At 39.8% G+C, this 15219-nt stretch overlaps 1 protein-coding gene across 4 annotated transcripts in view; it reads right to left on the reverse strand.

Moving 5' to 3' along the window:
- Positions 1-12375, reverse strand: part of AASS (aminoadipate-semialdehyde synthase) — a 41145-nt gene extending 28770 nt beyond the window's left edge. For 2 of the 4 annotated variants that reach the window (XM_087874196.1, XM_034431076.3), the window contains exons 1-8: positions 12014-12375; positions 6612-6834; positions 4981-5157; positions 4029-4113; positions 3271-3338; positions 3032-3178; positions 456-534; positions 246-373 (exon numbers count right to left, since the gene is read on the reverse strand). In XM_087874196.1, coding sequence (XP_087730322.1) covers positions 246-373; positions 456-534; positions 3032-3178; positions 3271-3338; positions 4029-4113; positions 4981-5157; positions 6612-6824 — 897 coding nt within the window. In that variant the 5' untranslated portion in view covers positions 6825-6834; positions 12014-12375. Of the gene's footprint in view, positions 1-245; positions 374-455; positions 535-3031; positions 3179-3270; positions 3339-4028; positions 4114-4980; positions 5158-6611; positions 6946-12013 lie in introns of those variants that run through there. The other 2 variants (XM_034431075.3, XM_034431079.3) reach the window with 2 other exon arrangements.
- Between the last annotated feature and the right edge of the window lie 2844 nt (positions 12376-15219).

Below are 15219 nucleotides of genomic sequence, written 5' to 3' on the forward strand. Positions count from 1 at the left end.
CATTGAGGGTTACGTGCAAATTATGGGCTTTTCAGAAGCAGGTCTAAGTAATCAAGAGTTGAAGAACCCAAAATAAAAAACGCAAAAAAAGCTTTGTTCAGGTAGGATACCTTGCCAAGAATTGCTAGCATTAGCATGAATTTCAGACAAGTGTTTTCATGACTAGAGGGCAGGTGCTCCCAATTTATGGTGAATTTCAAAGAACAAGGAGCTCCTAACCTGGAAAAAATAGAAGTCCTACTTACATCATTGTTGAACCGTGATGTATAGAGTTCTGGATGCTTGTCATATTCTACTGGATCATAAACCCCATCAGTTTTCCTTACAAGATGTTGATGTCGACTTAGTACTGTTCCATATACTTTTCTAAGGTCTGTGATGAAGTAGGCAGTAAATCAGACAGAGATACTAGATACTGCAAATTTCTAATGCACATATGATTGATTTAGTAATACCTCCAGTTCTAGAGACCTCCTTCAATTCATGGGGTTCCACAAACTCACAAGGCAGAGCATTAAACATTTCCTGGGCACCCTGCAGATAAAAATATAAGATTTTAGAAATAATGCAAGGCAATGGGAAATAATATTTATACTAAAGACTTTTGCATACTATACTTTATAGAGCCAGTATGCGGAGTCGGTAATGGTATGAATAGAATAGAATAGAATAACAGAGTTGGAAGGAACCTTGGAGGTCTTCTAGTCCAACCCCCTGCTTAGGCAGGAAACCCTACACCACTTCAGACAAATGGTTATTTAATCTCTTCTTAAAAAAAGAGAAGCTCCAGTTTTGGAGCATTTACAACTTCAGGAGGCAAGTTGTTCCTCTGATTAATTGTTCTGTCAGGAAATTTCTCCTTAGTTCTAAGTTGCTTGTCTCCTTGATTAGTTTCCACCCATTGATTCTTGTTCTACCCTCAGGTGCTTTGGACAATAGTTTGACTCCGTCTTCTTTGTGGCAACCCCTGAGATATCAGAACACTGCTATCATGTCACCCCTAGTCCTTCTTTTCATAAGACTAGACATATCCAGTTCCAGCAACCATTCTTTATATGTTTTATCCTCAAGTCCCCTAATCATCTTTGTTGCTCTTCTCTGCACTCTTTCTAGCATCTCAACATCTTTTTTACATCATGGCGACCAAAATTGGATGCAGTATTCCAAGTGTGGCCTTACCAAGGCATTATAAAGTGGTATTAACACTTCATGTGATCTTGATTCTATCCCTCTGTATATGCAGCCTAGAACTGTGTTGGCTTTTTTGGTAGCCAAAAAAACCACTGGCTCATATTTAAATGATTGTCCACTAGGACTCCAAGATCCCTCTCTCAGTTACTACTATTGAGCAAGGTACCACATATACTGTACCTGTGCATTTTGTTTTTCTTGCCTAAATGTAGAGCCTTACTTTTTTCACCATTGAATTTCATTTTGTTAGATAGCGCCCAATCTTCAAGTCTGTCAAGATCCTTCTGTATCTTAAGCCTATCTTCCGGAGTGTTGGCTATTCCTGCTAGCTTGGTGTCATCTGCAAATTTGATGAGTTCCCTATCTATCCCTTCGTCCAAATAATTGATGAAGATGTTGAAGAGTACTGGGCCTAAAACAGAGCCCTGGGATACGCCACTGCATACCTCCCATATGATGCTCAAATTGGCCAAGGAAAAATGCTATTCATATCCTACCTGACTTTAGATCATCATTCCCTCCTTCTCAATCCTTGCTCTCATTTCTTGCTCTCTGTAGACTCTACTACTGAATGTGTGATAGATACTACAGAGAGGGACCCCAGACCACAAGAGTGCATTTGCTATTCTGACTCTAAGGGGCAAAATATCTGCTTTCAGCCTAGAAATCCTATGGGGAGATCTGAGAAAGTCTCTAAAATCCTGGAGATTCCACCAATGAGTGTACATGATCCCATTGTGGCATATAGTCAGTTTTAATATGACTATAGCCCATTTTCATTTACCTTTGAAAAAAAGAGGAGAAAAATATGTGTTGAGTCTTGTGGAAACTTTATAATGAGATGGGTGGTATATAAATTTAATAAATAAATAAAATAATACAACTATTTTGCCCTTACTTTCTTTTCACAAAGCATTAAAAAAACCTTACTGACTAATATCAACTTCATGAATTAAATGTCCTGTTGGATTCCTAATTTACCTTTCTGACCATTACAGGAGTGTTTATACTTTTTGGGGCCATAAAACTGTGAGTGTGTTAGTTTTTAAAAGTCTATTTTGTGTATGTGTGTGTGAGAGAGAGAGGGAGAGAAAGAGAGAGAGAGAGAGAGACAGAGAGACAGAGAGAGAGGGAGGGAGGGAGAGGGAGAGGGAGAGGGAGAGGGAGGGAGAGAGAGAGATTTTGCACTTAGTCTTTTATAAAACTCCATCCAGTTCTCATGAACTGTGATTCCATGGAAAACACAATGAAAACCAGTAGCGTATTTGACTATCAAGACAATTTGCAACAATAAAACAGATTAAGTGATATCTGTAAGGGTGGTTCTGGGGCCAAAAGAAAAAGAGAGGAGCAAAGTATCAGGAATGAAGACCATGAGTTTCCCACTTTGATATAAGGGCAATGCAGGGGTGAAATCCAGCAGGTTCTGACAGGTTCTGGAGAACTGGTAGCGGAAATTTTGAGTAGTTTGGAGAACCAGCAAATACCACCTCTGTCTGGCCCCAGAGTGGGGTGGGAATGGGGATTTTGCAGTATCCTTCCCCTGGAGTGGGCTGGGAATGGAGATTTTGCAGTATCCTTCCCCTGCCATGCCCACTAAGCCACACCACGCCCACCAAGCCATGCCCACAGAACCGGTAGTAAAAAAAATTGGATTTCACCACTGGGGCAATGCCTTGTTTTACCTGCCATCTGGGGCAATCACATTACTGCACTCGGTATTTATAAGGTAGATAGGCATTATGTACTTCTAAAAACTATTTATTAACCTGATATAGATAATAGCTTATGATTTCAGTGAGAAAACGTATTAATGTGGCATATTTCAAATGTGTTTTACCTTAGACACATTGCCAGTTCCTGTAAACACAAATGTGAGGGGCCCAATAGATTTCGGCATCAATCCTAAGGAAATTTCATAGCCAGCGTCCCGAACTGCTTGAACAGCCTGATTGCTATTTCTATAATTATGGGCCATACCAATATGCTGAAACCAAAGACAGAAAACAGTTACTGTTGTCAGTAGCACTTTCAGAAAGATTAACAATGTTTGGCTGGCAGTTTGGTACATAGTCTTACCATGAATGGAGTATGATGTCCCAAAGCCAGAAAACGTAATCCCATTCCATGTAAAATATTGATCATACCTGGATTAGAATTGCAATTTATATAGTTATTAATCAAATGATGCAAAACAAAATGTTTTTGTTGCCAAAACAAAAAAATCAATTGAAACACAGAACAGAATTGAAATAGCTTGTATATCAAATATATATCATCATCCTTTCCAAAATGAGTCAGTTCTGAAGTTTAGAAGTACAAATCCCTTCAGACCTTTATCAAATAAATTACTAGGAATGAAGGAACTCTAGCCTGCAGTGTTTGAAGGATTCCTGTTGGAGAAAGTTGCTATCTATTCTTATCTAAAACTGAGCCAGTCCAGATCCTACATATAAATGCAATCTCCTATTCAAATAAATACTGGATAAGATTATCTATTACTTATCTTACTGATTAGATAATGTGAACCATCCACCCCTGAGTGAAGCATTGCATTCTAGTTTTTGTTTTAATGGGAAGAGGCAGGATGAGTAGCTACCAGGCAGTCTACAACTTCCCAAATGAAACTGAGCTATACAAATAGCCTGACTTGTGATAAGGTAGAATCTTATGGTCTAAGAGTGCAATATGTTGCAGAAATTTAAGACATTCTAATCTAAATGAATGAAGTAAAACTGAACAAAACAGAAGGATCACTTTATATACACTATCACTTCATAGTTACCCCAAATATTCTTCTTGGAAAATAAGTGCACATTAATATTCAATCCAGATACCTGCAACTCCAGCCCACTTTCCAAACGCTACAACTCGCACTCCTCTGTGATCCACCATTTTCTCATAATCTATCAATCGAATCTTCTAAAAACATAGAGAGAAAGCATGCGTCAAGTCAAGTCATAGAAGCCAGGCTGCAGGTGGCTTCTCACATTAGTCTCCGTGATCCAGATTTTTAACAGAGGTGAATGTGGTTTCAGTTTTTATATCTGGTTTGGTGCCTCACAAATCCCATGCATATATCTCTGGAACAAATGGGATTGAAGCAAGTATCAAAGTTTAAGCCAGCTTTAATATCTTTCATTTCAGAAATAGTAGCATAAGAGAAATGTGCCTCTGTTTTACTCATGACTTCAAAATATTATGTAGGCTTTTAAAAAAATCATTAATATGAATTCAAAATCAACTCTGTCCCCAGAGGGTATTTCTTGGTATTAGTGACTTCTTCGTTTCAACACAATCTTGATTTTTTAATTTGCATTTGACTTATCCTTCTTTTACTCCACTTGACTTTCTCTAAATAACCTAAAATACAATTTCCGTCTCTCCAATCCTTTGCCTAAATTAATAATTAATAATTTACTGTGTGTGGATGGAGAAAAGTTCATGATAGAGATGTATGGGAACAGAAGGAAAAGCCAATTAAAGATAAACATCTTTTAATTATAGTAAAAAATTAAATCAAGCATTTGATATATGTCTATTGAAATGTAAGCCACACTGATGGGAATGTTTCCTGCTTAGATTAATATAGTCTAAAAATGCATAGCAGTAGATTGGGAGCATGTGTATTTTTCTCCTTTTTTGCCTTTAAAACTCCTAACACACATTATAGATAACTGTCATAGTATGGAAAGTTAATTGCATGCTTGACAAGTATTCTCACACAGCTTCTATTGCATTTCATAATGGTATTATCATAACAATAGTTCTCAGTAAGTGCAGTATTACCTTGCTTAGGATCTCATCCAGCAAGGACATATTTGCCTCTTGAGCTTTGATAGTATGAGAGAAAAATGCATAGTTCTTGTTGGGAATTAGCTTGTCTTCTGGGGGCCTCTTCACACCCACAATAAGGCAAGCCTGGGAAATATCTTCTTGTATAATGCCTCCCGCTTTAATATAGTCCTGCCAATGGATCATTAAAAGGTTACTGAGACAGCCGAGATGAACAAAAGCAGAAAACAGAGATACGTTTTCTAGATGCTATTCTAAGTGAGTATAATTTATATCTATACTGGTCAAGAGATGTGCAGCTCTTCAGATTTGATTCTGAAGAGCTATTTTAGAACATGGGCAAGGCCGAATTATAGGCAGTCCTTGACTTACAACCACAATTGGAACCAGAATTTCTGATGCTAAAAAAGGCAGTTGTTAAGTGAGTTGTGCCCAATTGTATGACCTTTTCTGCCACGGTTGTTAAGCAACTCACATGGTTAAGTGAACCACGTAGTCATTAAGCGTAGGCACTGGTATCTTTTATTTTTCAGTGCCACTGTTAACTCTGAACAGCCGTGAAACAAGTGCTGTAAGTCAAGGACCACCTGTACAGAGCCTGCCACTCATTAAAGCAGTCACATCTGTTTCCAGGATCACATAGCTATAGCAGAAGCCCCCCCCCCCAATGGAGTGGTTCTACAGTCCTGTAAAGGGCGGGGGGGGCTTTTGATTTTCAGTTAGATCATATTCATCAGCCCAGAGCAGAGCTGCAATATAATTCCTTTCACATTAAAAGAGAAGCTTCTGAACAAAAGATTCTTCGGTGTGAAATCCATCCTTCTTCACCTCTGCTGCTCTTGCCTATCTTTATATACATATATTATACATATATTTATATACATATATATTTATGCCGCCTTTCTCCAGACTCAGGGTGGCTTACAATGCGTTAAGCAATAGCCTTCATACTTTTGTATATTTATACAAAGTCAGCTTATTGCCCCCACAATCTGGGTCCTCATTTCACCTACCTTAGAAAGGATGGAAGGCTGAGTCAACCCTGAGCCTTGGAGAGATTTGAACTTGCAGTAATTGCAGGCAGCTGGTGTTAATAACAGTGCTTTAGTCTGCTGCACCACCAGGGCTCTATCTCTAATTCTTCTTATCATTCTTTTGGTTCATTCCTTCTTCCAAGCCTTGCTTTTGATCTAAGTCTTGCTTGAGGTACCTCAGGTATCTTTTTCCAAAGTTCAGGTATCTTTTTCCAAAGTCTCTGACTCTTCCTTCTTTCTTTTCTGAAAGCCTCCAGCTCCTTTGCTCCTGAGTAAGGGCATTTTAGCCCATCCATGTCAGGGTTTCATTAGCTTTCCACAAAATCTCTCTATATAGTATAGACCAGGGGTCTCTAACCTTGACAACTTTAAGATTTGTGGACTTCAACTCCCAGAGATCCTCAGCCAACCAAGCTGGCTGAGGAACTCTGGGAGTTGAAGTCCACAAGTCTTAAAGTTGCCAAGGTTGGAGACCCCTGGTATAGACAGCTTTTGTTGTTTATTAATTTGCCCGTGCATTTCATGCATTCTTTCTGTTCAAAAGAGCAAAATAAAATACTACATGCAAACACCACCGTGACCTAAACATACCTTTTCATGGATGGCCCTGCGATTGGATGGTTGCACCAGAACTTTGTACCCCAAATTGGTCAACATCTTGACATGACGTGGTGCCAGAGGGGCTCTTCTTTCCCAGGCATTAACATCCTCTCTCCTGATTGCCAGGACAGACTTGTGATAATGCTTCCATCTTGAAAGGTGCCTCTCAAACTGATCCCCCGTGTGTTTGAATGCTTGCAGCATGATTGAAAACCTTGCCATAGCAAAGATGCGGTAACAAACGAATACAGCATAAATATGTTTTGAAGCAACGTTTTAATGGAACAAGAGAGAAAGAAATCTTGATTCCTTAGAAATCTGCTGTAAAATCTAGGCAGCTAATAAGCCATAAACGCACATTGCCATTATTATTACCATTACTGCTCTTAGTATTACCACACTAATAGTCAAGCACTTTGAGCCCTTTTTTATTGTTCAAATGGCTTTTCTTTACTAAACAAGATCATAACAGAACTTTGCAGGTAACATATCAAAAAAAGGATAAGTGCCGTAAATATACATGTCATTCCAAAAAAAAGAAAAAACCAAAGGTGCTCCAAGAATTCAAAAAACACATCCAAACCAATCAATCCTAACCTTCCCCTAGAATTCACATTGTTCATTGTTCTGAATAAAAGTTCCTACCAACCACACTGATCAAAATTATAATAATCCACAATCCACAATTCTATTTAGTTTTTTCAGTCATTTATTAAGTTTATATGACACACACACCCCACTATAACAGTGACTCTGGGCAGCTTACAGCATAATAAAAAGATAATACAAAAGAGTTAAAATTAAGAAGAATTAAATAGACTAAAAAGCCACAGGCATCACAGGGACAAAGATCTTTTCTCTAACCCAGTGTTTCTCAACCTTGGAAGCTTGAAGATGGGTGGACTTCAACTCCCAGAATCCCCCAGCCAGCGCAGCGCAGCTGGCTGGGGGATTCTGGGAGTTGAAGTCCACCCATCTTCAAGCTTCCAAGGTTGAGAAACACTGCTCTAACTCATCAGCCACTCCCAACCTTGAGCGCTCCTATTGGGACTCCAAGTCAGCCTGCACAGCCAGATTTTAATTCTCTTCCAAAAGGACCACAGTCCAAATCATTTTTTTTTTCAATCCTGGTGACCACCTGTAGTCTTTGCAGTTTTCTTGGCAAGCTTTTTCAGACATGGTTTGCCCTTTTGTGCCAAAGGTGGGACCAGAAAGTCTCCCCAAATGTCTACCCTGGTATCTTAACTGCCACACCAAACTATGCAAATGGGTACAAACACCAAACAATGCAACTTTAAATTTTTCTTAAATATTTATATTGTGATTAAGAAATAGCATTATACTCAATGAAATAATGTTTTGACATGTACCTTATCTGACCTCACCTAACATTTTTTTAAAGGCCTAGGTGAAAAAAAGTTCAAAGAGTTTACTGGAAAGATATATAAATTGAAACCCAATGAAACTCCTTAGGGAAAATATTCCAAATTCCATCACAAAAAGCCTTCTCCCCATCTGAAATTTGCATTGTGTTTGACATCAAAAGTGCCTCGAGAAGATCAATATCTATGTTCATAAGTAGGTTCACAAGAGAAAAAGTGGCATTTCTCATATTCAGGTTTATTCTGGCTATCTGAGGTCACTTTGGGTTTTAAAGCAGTAATCAGAACTATCGTAGTTCAGTTATACTCAGGAATACATAGAACAGGATAAGGTATTTCTGAACTTGTATGATAAAATCAAGTTCCAACTCATATCCTAGCAGTTAGTAGTGCTAGTAGCAACAAGCCTAAAAGAAAGTGAGGTTTCAGAAATGTATTTATTTATCAAATTTGGATATCACCTTCTCCCTCTTTACCAGAGAAACTCTCAAATTGCATACTGATTTATGGCAGTGTGGAGTTCACATAATGGTTTTAGATGTATTTGGATTATACGTTAGAAACATTATATAGTGTTGCTGTGAGATATTCTTACCCAAGCACAGGGATACATTTTTGAAACACTTCAGGGGAAAAGATAAGAAATAATCTATAAAACAACAGATCTCTGTTCACCTCCAATGGAACAAAAGAGAAAGACTTTTTTTAAAAAAAAATGATTTATATGCCGCCCTTCTCCGGAGACTCAGGGCAGCTTACAATTTTACTTCTTGCTGTTGGGAGTTCTCAACCTTCAAAGTTTTCAACCACAGTACCCACAATTTCAAACACCCCCTATGCCTCCAAAATTAGAGTGCCCTTGTAATTCAGTGTTTTACATGAACAAAATGCAATTTTGGAATTTATACATGTCCTAGCATGCATGCATATAAGTAACAAGAAATCTTAGCCTTAAAAAAGGTTCCACAAATAAATCTGTAATTGTTTACAGCCAATTTTAAACACTGTAGCAAAGATGTTCATACTGTTCTGCCAATAGCAACATTGTTTCAGTTTAGTTGCCACTTCTAACATCAATATACAGTTATATAACACCTTGACTATTACAGTTACCAAAATGAGTAACATGGGATAAGAAGGCACATATTCTTTTGAATTGTTAACTGACTTAAATATACGAAAGTGAATAAATGAACAGTTTTCATGGTTGAAAAAAAATGCAAGCTGGGATTCTATAAGGAGAGCAGTGAGTTGATCAAATTTACTAATATTTGTAAGTTGTTAATTATATTAAAAGCAAAAGGAGATTATAATGAGCTCCAATAGGATCAATCCCAATTATCAAATAGCAAACAAATTAAATGGAAACAAGGATGTCATTCACTTTTTTAAAAAAATATATAAAATATATAAACTTCAAATACACATTAATAGGATCTAAGCCAGGGGTCTCCAACCGAGGTGAGCCGAGGTGGCGCAGTGGTTAGAGTGCAGTGCTGCAGCTACTTCAGCTGACTGCTAGTTCAGCAGGTCAGCGGATCAAATCTCAGCCTTCCATCCTTCTAAGGTGGGTAAAATGAAGACCCAGATTGTTGGGGGCAATATGCTATTTAGTATACTGTCTTTGGTGTAAGCCGCCCAGAGTCCTCGGAGAGTGGGCAGCATAGAAATGTGAATAATAAAATAAATAAATTGGCAACTTTAAGACTTGTGGACTTCAACTCCCAGAATTCCTCAGCCAGCTTTGTCCACAAGTCTTAAAGTTGCCAAGACCCCTGATCTAAGCAGATCAGAAGGTCTATTTTTGACTCACAAATGGGTAGCTTAAGAAAAATAACTGTCTAGAGTAGCCTCACAGCCAGATAGGTGGCAAATAAATTTAACAAATAAATAATATAAAAAAATATCAATCCAGTATATGGCTGCTGAAATGAAACCATTCAGATGGGAACAACAGAATTTCCTTATGTGAATTTATGACTTCAAACTTGGAGCACTGCTTATCATTGTGATCACCACAAGTGAAAAAAAGGATATTCTAGAGTAGTGGTTGTCAAAGTGTGGTGTGGGGGAACCGTGGGCCTCTACAAGGAAAGCCTACAGTTTGGGGGTCTTTTTAGCTTGCAGCAAAACCATAGAAGAAGAAACTGGATAAGGATTTCATGGTATGAAAAATCTTTCTCCCAATGTTAGAACTCAGGATATGCAGTAAAATTAAATATGGGAAATTCAGGATGGAATTATTCTTTAAAATTCTGCAAAATACATAAATACACTAATGAATGAGTTCGTTGATGTAAAAAGATGTTTTGATGGTCACCAATTAAGTTAGCCTTTAAAATGCTGTAGAAAAATTCATATAGGATCATCTACCAATGAGAATTCACCTTAATAAGTTATTTACTTATTTTTCTTAATACTGCTACTCATGGAAGTGAACCAATACTAGAAATACTCTGAATTTTTATAACTAACACAATAAAAATCAAAGTCATTAAATACTACAATTACAACTAGGCATCCAACACACCTATTTATTTTCTCTGAGATCACAGGGAGCATTTACTGAACACTAGTTGCTAAGAAATGGCAATGGAAAATCACTGCCTCCTCTACATTTCTGAATTGTGCTATTGACCTGATCTTTACAGTACAGAAATAGAAAATCATTATCTGATACAGAAACAATCCCAGAAAAGTTGCAAAAGTAGCAATAATACAGCCAAACTTGTAATCTAAGCAAGAATAAGAAAACGGAACTAATCTAGAAGCCAACAGTATTATGTTGGATGGGGATAGGATGGGCCGATAACCTCAAGACTTTGTGCTCTTCTAAATAATGAATGCTGTTTTCTATGCAATTTTCTATGCAATTTCTTTGGCAGCATTTTCAGTAGTGGTTTGCCATTGCCTCCTTTCTGGCAGAGTTGAGGGAGAAGGAGTGGCCCAAAGTCAACCAGCTAACTTCGTGCCTAAGCAGGAGTAGAAATCACTTTCCTGGTTTCCACCCTAGTTCTTTTATTCCCTGCCTACACCAAACTGCCTCTCCAAAGGGACGGACTGCTATGCTATCTGTTAAATATGTAGACAGAAGTTGCCTTTGGAGGTCTCTAATCTCTAAAGCAATTCTCTAAAGCAAATCTTCAACTGCCCCAAGACTATTGAACGTTCATATTCCCAGAATGTCTTTAGTCGGACTGATCTTGGAAACCTCAAACCTCTTAAATGTTGTATTTCACTTTATGATCTAGTGCAGGGGTCTCCAACCTTGGCAACTTTAAGCCTGAAGGACTTCAACTCCCAGAATTCCCCAGCCAGCTTTGCTGGCTGGGGAATTCTGGGAGTTGAAGTCCTTCAGGCTTAAAGTTGCCAAGGTTGGAGACCCCTGATCTAGTGGCTAAAGAAACTTTTCAGCCAACTGCTTTCTCCTGCCTCTGTTTCTAGCTCTGAACACCTGAGGGATTTTCATGTGGAGAAAAAAAACCGAAAGTCTTTATTTTGCTCCTCTCTGATGCATAGCCAGGATGTTTCTCTCAACCTGAGGGACTCGACATCTATTGGAACCATCATTCCCGACTGACTGCCGATTGGGAATGTGCCCAAAAACCCATTTTGGAAAAGGCAAGGGAAGCGAACCCTATAACCCAAAGCCTGGGGGAGTGGGGGGGGGTTCAGGAGAAACGAGAAAAAAAGAGAGAGAGGAGGTAAGGAGGGCTACGAAGCTCCCATTAAACGCCAGGAACAAGAAGAAGAAGAAGTTCATAGGAGACGCAGGTCGAGCGTAGAGCTCGGAAGAGGATTCGCTCCCGCCTCCCTTCGCTAACCTGGCGCGCCGCTCCCACTGCCCATGCGCTGCCCAGGCGAGGCCTACTGCAAGGAGAGGGAGAGCAGGTTCTGCAAAAGCAGCAGCCGCCGCATGTGCGCGCCGGGAGTCTGGGAGACTCCTAGGCCCGACTCGCCTGACCCATCCCCCGGAGTGACAAGGCGCCCAGCCTGCAGGGCACCGTTTACCTCAACGGTCGAGAGTAACGCCGGACCTGCCGCAGTTCCCGAAGAGGGCTCGACGTGCACCCGGGCGAGCAGGCGCCAGACCCTGCCAAGCGCCGCTATTTACAGAGCGGGGAGGCGCGGCGGGGAGAGTGAAGGCGAAAGATGCCTCCCTCCCCGGCAGCCAATCCCCGGCCGCTTCATGGGTACGAGCCTTCCCCTTCCGTCAGGCGAGGCCGGCCGGCCGGCAGAGCCCTCGCCTCCCCTTTGGCCGGCGCGCCTCGTTGGGCGGGTGCCCTGGGCATCCTGCGGGGAGTGGCGCTGCTTCGTCCAGAAGAGTTGCAAATCCAGAAGGGCGCCTTAAACTTTTCTGGGTTGTTGTGAGTGAAGGGGCGATCAGGGAGGGAGGGAGAGAGAGAGAGAGAGAGAGAGAGAGAGAGAGAAGGAAGGAAAAAGGAAGAAAGAAAAAAGGAAGAAAAGAGAAAAAAGAAAGAAAAGAAGGAAGGAAGGAAGGAAGGAAGGAAGGAGAAAGAAAGAGAAGGAAGGAAGAAAAGAAAGAGAAAAAAGGAAGGAAGGAAAGAAAGAAAGAAAGAGAAGGAAGGAAAGAGAAAGAAGGAAGGAAGGAAAGAGAAAAAAAAGAAAAGAAGGAAGGAAGGAGGAAGAAAGAGAAGGAAGGAAAGAAGAAAAGAGAAAAAGAAGGCATGCGCTCACATCTGCATTTTAGTTTCAAAAATTGTTTGCTGATTTCTCCACTCCTGTAAAGTACAGAGCACAATGTCAGCCAACTCACCACCGGACCTGATAGGATTTAGTTTGACTGACTGCCCTCTATTTCCCATTAGTAGCCTTTCCACCCAGCCTTGAGATGGCAGAAAACTTATCCTGGCATGAAATCTGTTCCCAGTGCCAAGACCTAGGGTGTCTCTAGTGTTTCTGGCCACAGTTGCTTCAAGGAAAAGAAGAGAAGGGGGCCAAAAGTTGGGCATTTAATTGGTGTTTAGATCCATAAACAAATATATGTTCCTAAATTGAAGAGTCAAAAAGTTTATTCCACTTAATTGCTGTGATGAAATGGGACAAACAGTACAGACAGCCACTTGTCTGAAATGGTATAGGGCAATGATCACAAACCTTTCAGACACCGAGTGCCCAAACTGCGTGTGTATGCATGCACAAACTGAAAAGTGTGTGACTCTCTCTCACCCCAAGCTACCTAACAGGGTTGTTGTGGGGAAAATAAGAGGAAGGTGTTTTGGACATGTTCACCACCTTGAGTTCTTTGTAGAACTAATAAAGACAACACACAAATAAATAAGATGCGATGACTACATTTCAGAAGCTTGACACTTTTGTTCTTATCTGGATTTGTTGCTTTAATGTGGTTTTAATGGTTTAATTTTTGACTGGAAGCCAACCAGAGTTTGTTATATGATGGGCAGCTATTGAAATGTCTTAAATTAAACAAATAAACTGGGCCAGCTAATAAAATGAAAGAATAGTGATAAATACCTACCACATCTGTGAAGCTTTCGATTCAAACACCGAAGAAGATAATGGGAAGAAACTTTATCCATGCTGCCATTTTAGTATTTTGGAAGGCCATCAAGATGTGGCTCTGGGACAGAGTAGTTGGGCCTATGAAGGATTGTTGGAGCACCTTAGGAAGATGCTTGCACTGGTATTTAGTTTTAGTTTTGGCTTTTATGGTTTATATCGGGGCTGTCAAACTCCCTGCCTGCATTGGCCACGCCCATGCCAGGTTTAGCGAAGAGGGGGAAGTTCTGATACGTCACGTGATGCCACCGTGACAATATGAGTTTCACACCGATGGTTTATATGGTTTCTTATTTTTCCTATGAGCTGATCAGAGTTGTACTTTTAAGATGGACAGCCATACAAATTTTTAAAATAGATAAATAAAATTATAAGAGGAATTTTCCCATGTAACTTCCATCTCTGTCACCATCCTGTCTTCCCCTCCTCCTCCTCACCTCATTAAAATCCAAATCCTAATTGCTCAAATTCCTCCATGCATCTGAAGAAGTGACCTTCAGCTCACAAAAGCTTATAACTTTTAATAAAATGTATTACTATAATTGAAGTGGCCCCCAGACTCCTTCCGATTTTCAGATACCATAAACTAAAACAGCTCCCCTCTTACAATAATTTAAGACATAATTAAGTGCCTGTGTAAACTATCTGATGATTTGTAAAACTCTATTCTGCCAAACAAACATGTTTTTGAATATGAAAGTACAAGATCAAACTTTAATGGTTTCAAAAGAATCCTGGTAATAGAAAAAAATAAAATCCATTTGTAAATCAGCTTTCTGTTTGTAAGACAGAATGATGTATACAAATTATTCACAGGGAACATTTTAACCTTTCAGCACTTGACAAAACACATTATTCAAGGAGAATTGGAATCATTTAAGTGTTGTATTTAGGAAGAATGAATAAAATATATTTAATGCATTTCTATTCAATGTAAAAGAAATATTCTGTCAGGATGTGAGAGAGTTCGTGAATTGGGGTAGACATGGTAACAGGTCAGCCAATGGGGACTGTTTGGTGACCCAGACAGCTCGGAGCCTGGGCTTAGGTTCACTGATCTGTATATATATGAGTGCCTCTGTATTATATTGCTTCTGTGATTATTGCTTCTGTATTTTTTGGATTCTGAGTTCTGGTTCTGGCTTCTGTTGTATGGTATTGTACTGTATATAAAGAAGTTTCTTTTATAAATGAATCCTGCTGAATTGTTTACTTGTGTGCTGGTTGGATTGCTGCAAGCTCTAACATATTCTATATTACTGCTAGTATTGTTAGAAGAAATATCATTCTGGGTTCAGCTCCAAGTGGGGAAAAAGACACTGGAAACATGGAGACTGCTTGGAAAGATGGTTTAATGGTGGACAGGATCACATGGTTTGAGTTCCTGAACAGAAAAGGGGCCGAGATGCAGCGAGTCCCTGGGTTTTATGCCCCCTCTGGCTTTGAACTTCCTGGGGCCCCGAAAGAGTATCCTGATTGGTTGTCAGACTCCGGGGGGGGGTCTTAGTTAGCCTTGCTGGCTGATGTAATCTTCCCAGGTGTCATGTGGTGAGTTTCTGTTGCTAGATGGGTCCTATTGTATTAGTTTCTGTTGCTAGATAGGTCCTATTGTGTTGCAGATGATGGTCCATTGACAAAGATGGGAGGGAATTGAGTTTCTGCCTCTGGCCCATTGA

This window comes from Pantherophis guttatus, chromosome 7 (assembly GCF_059756535.1).
Source record: "Pantherophis guttatus breed Tessera chromosome 7, ASM5975653v1, whole genome shotgun sequence".
In the NCBI taxonomy this organism is placed as follows: domain Eukaryota; kingdom Metazoa; phylum Chordata; class Lepidosauria; order Squamata; family Colubridae; genus Pantherophis; species Pantherophis guttatus.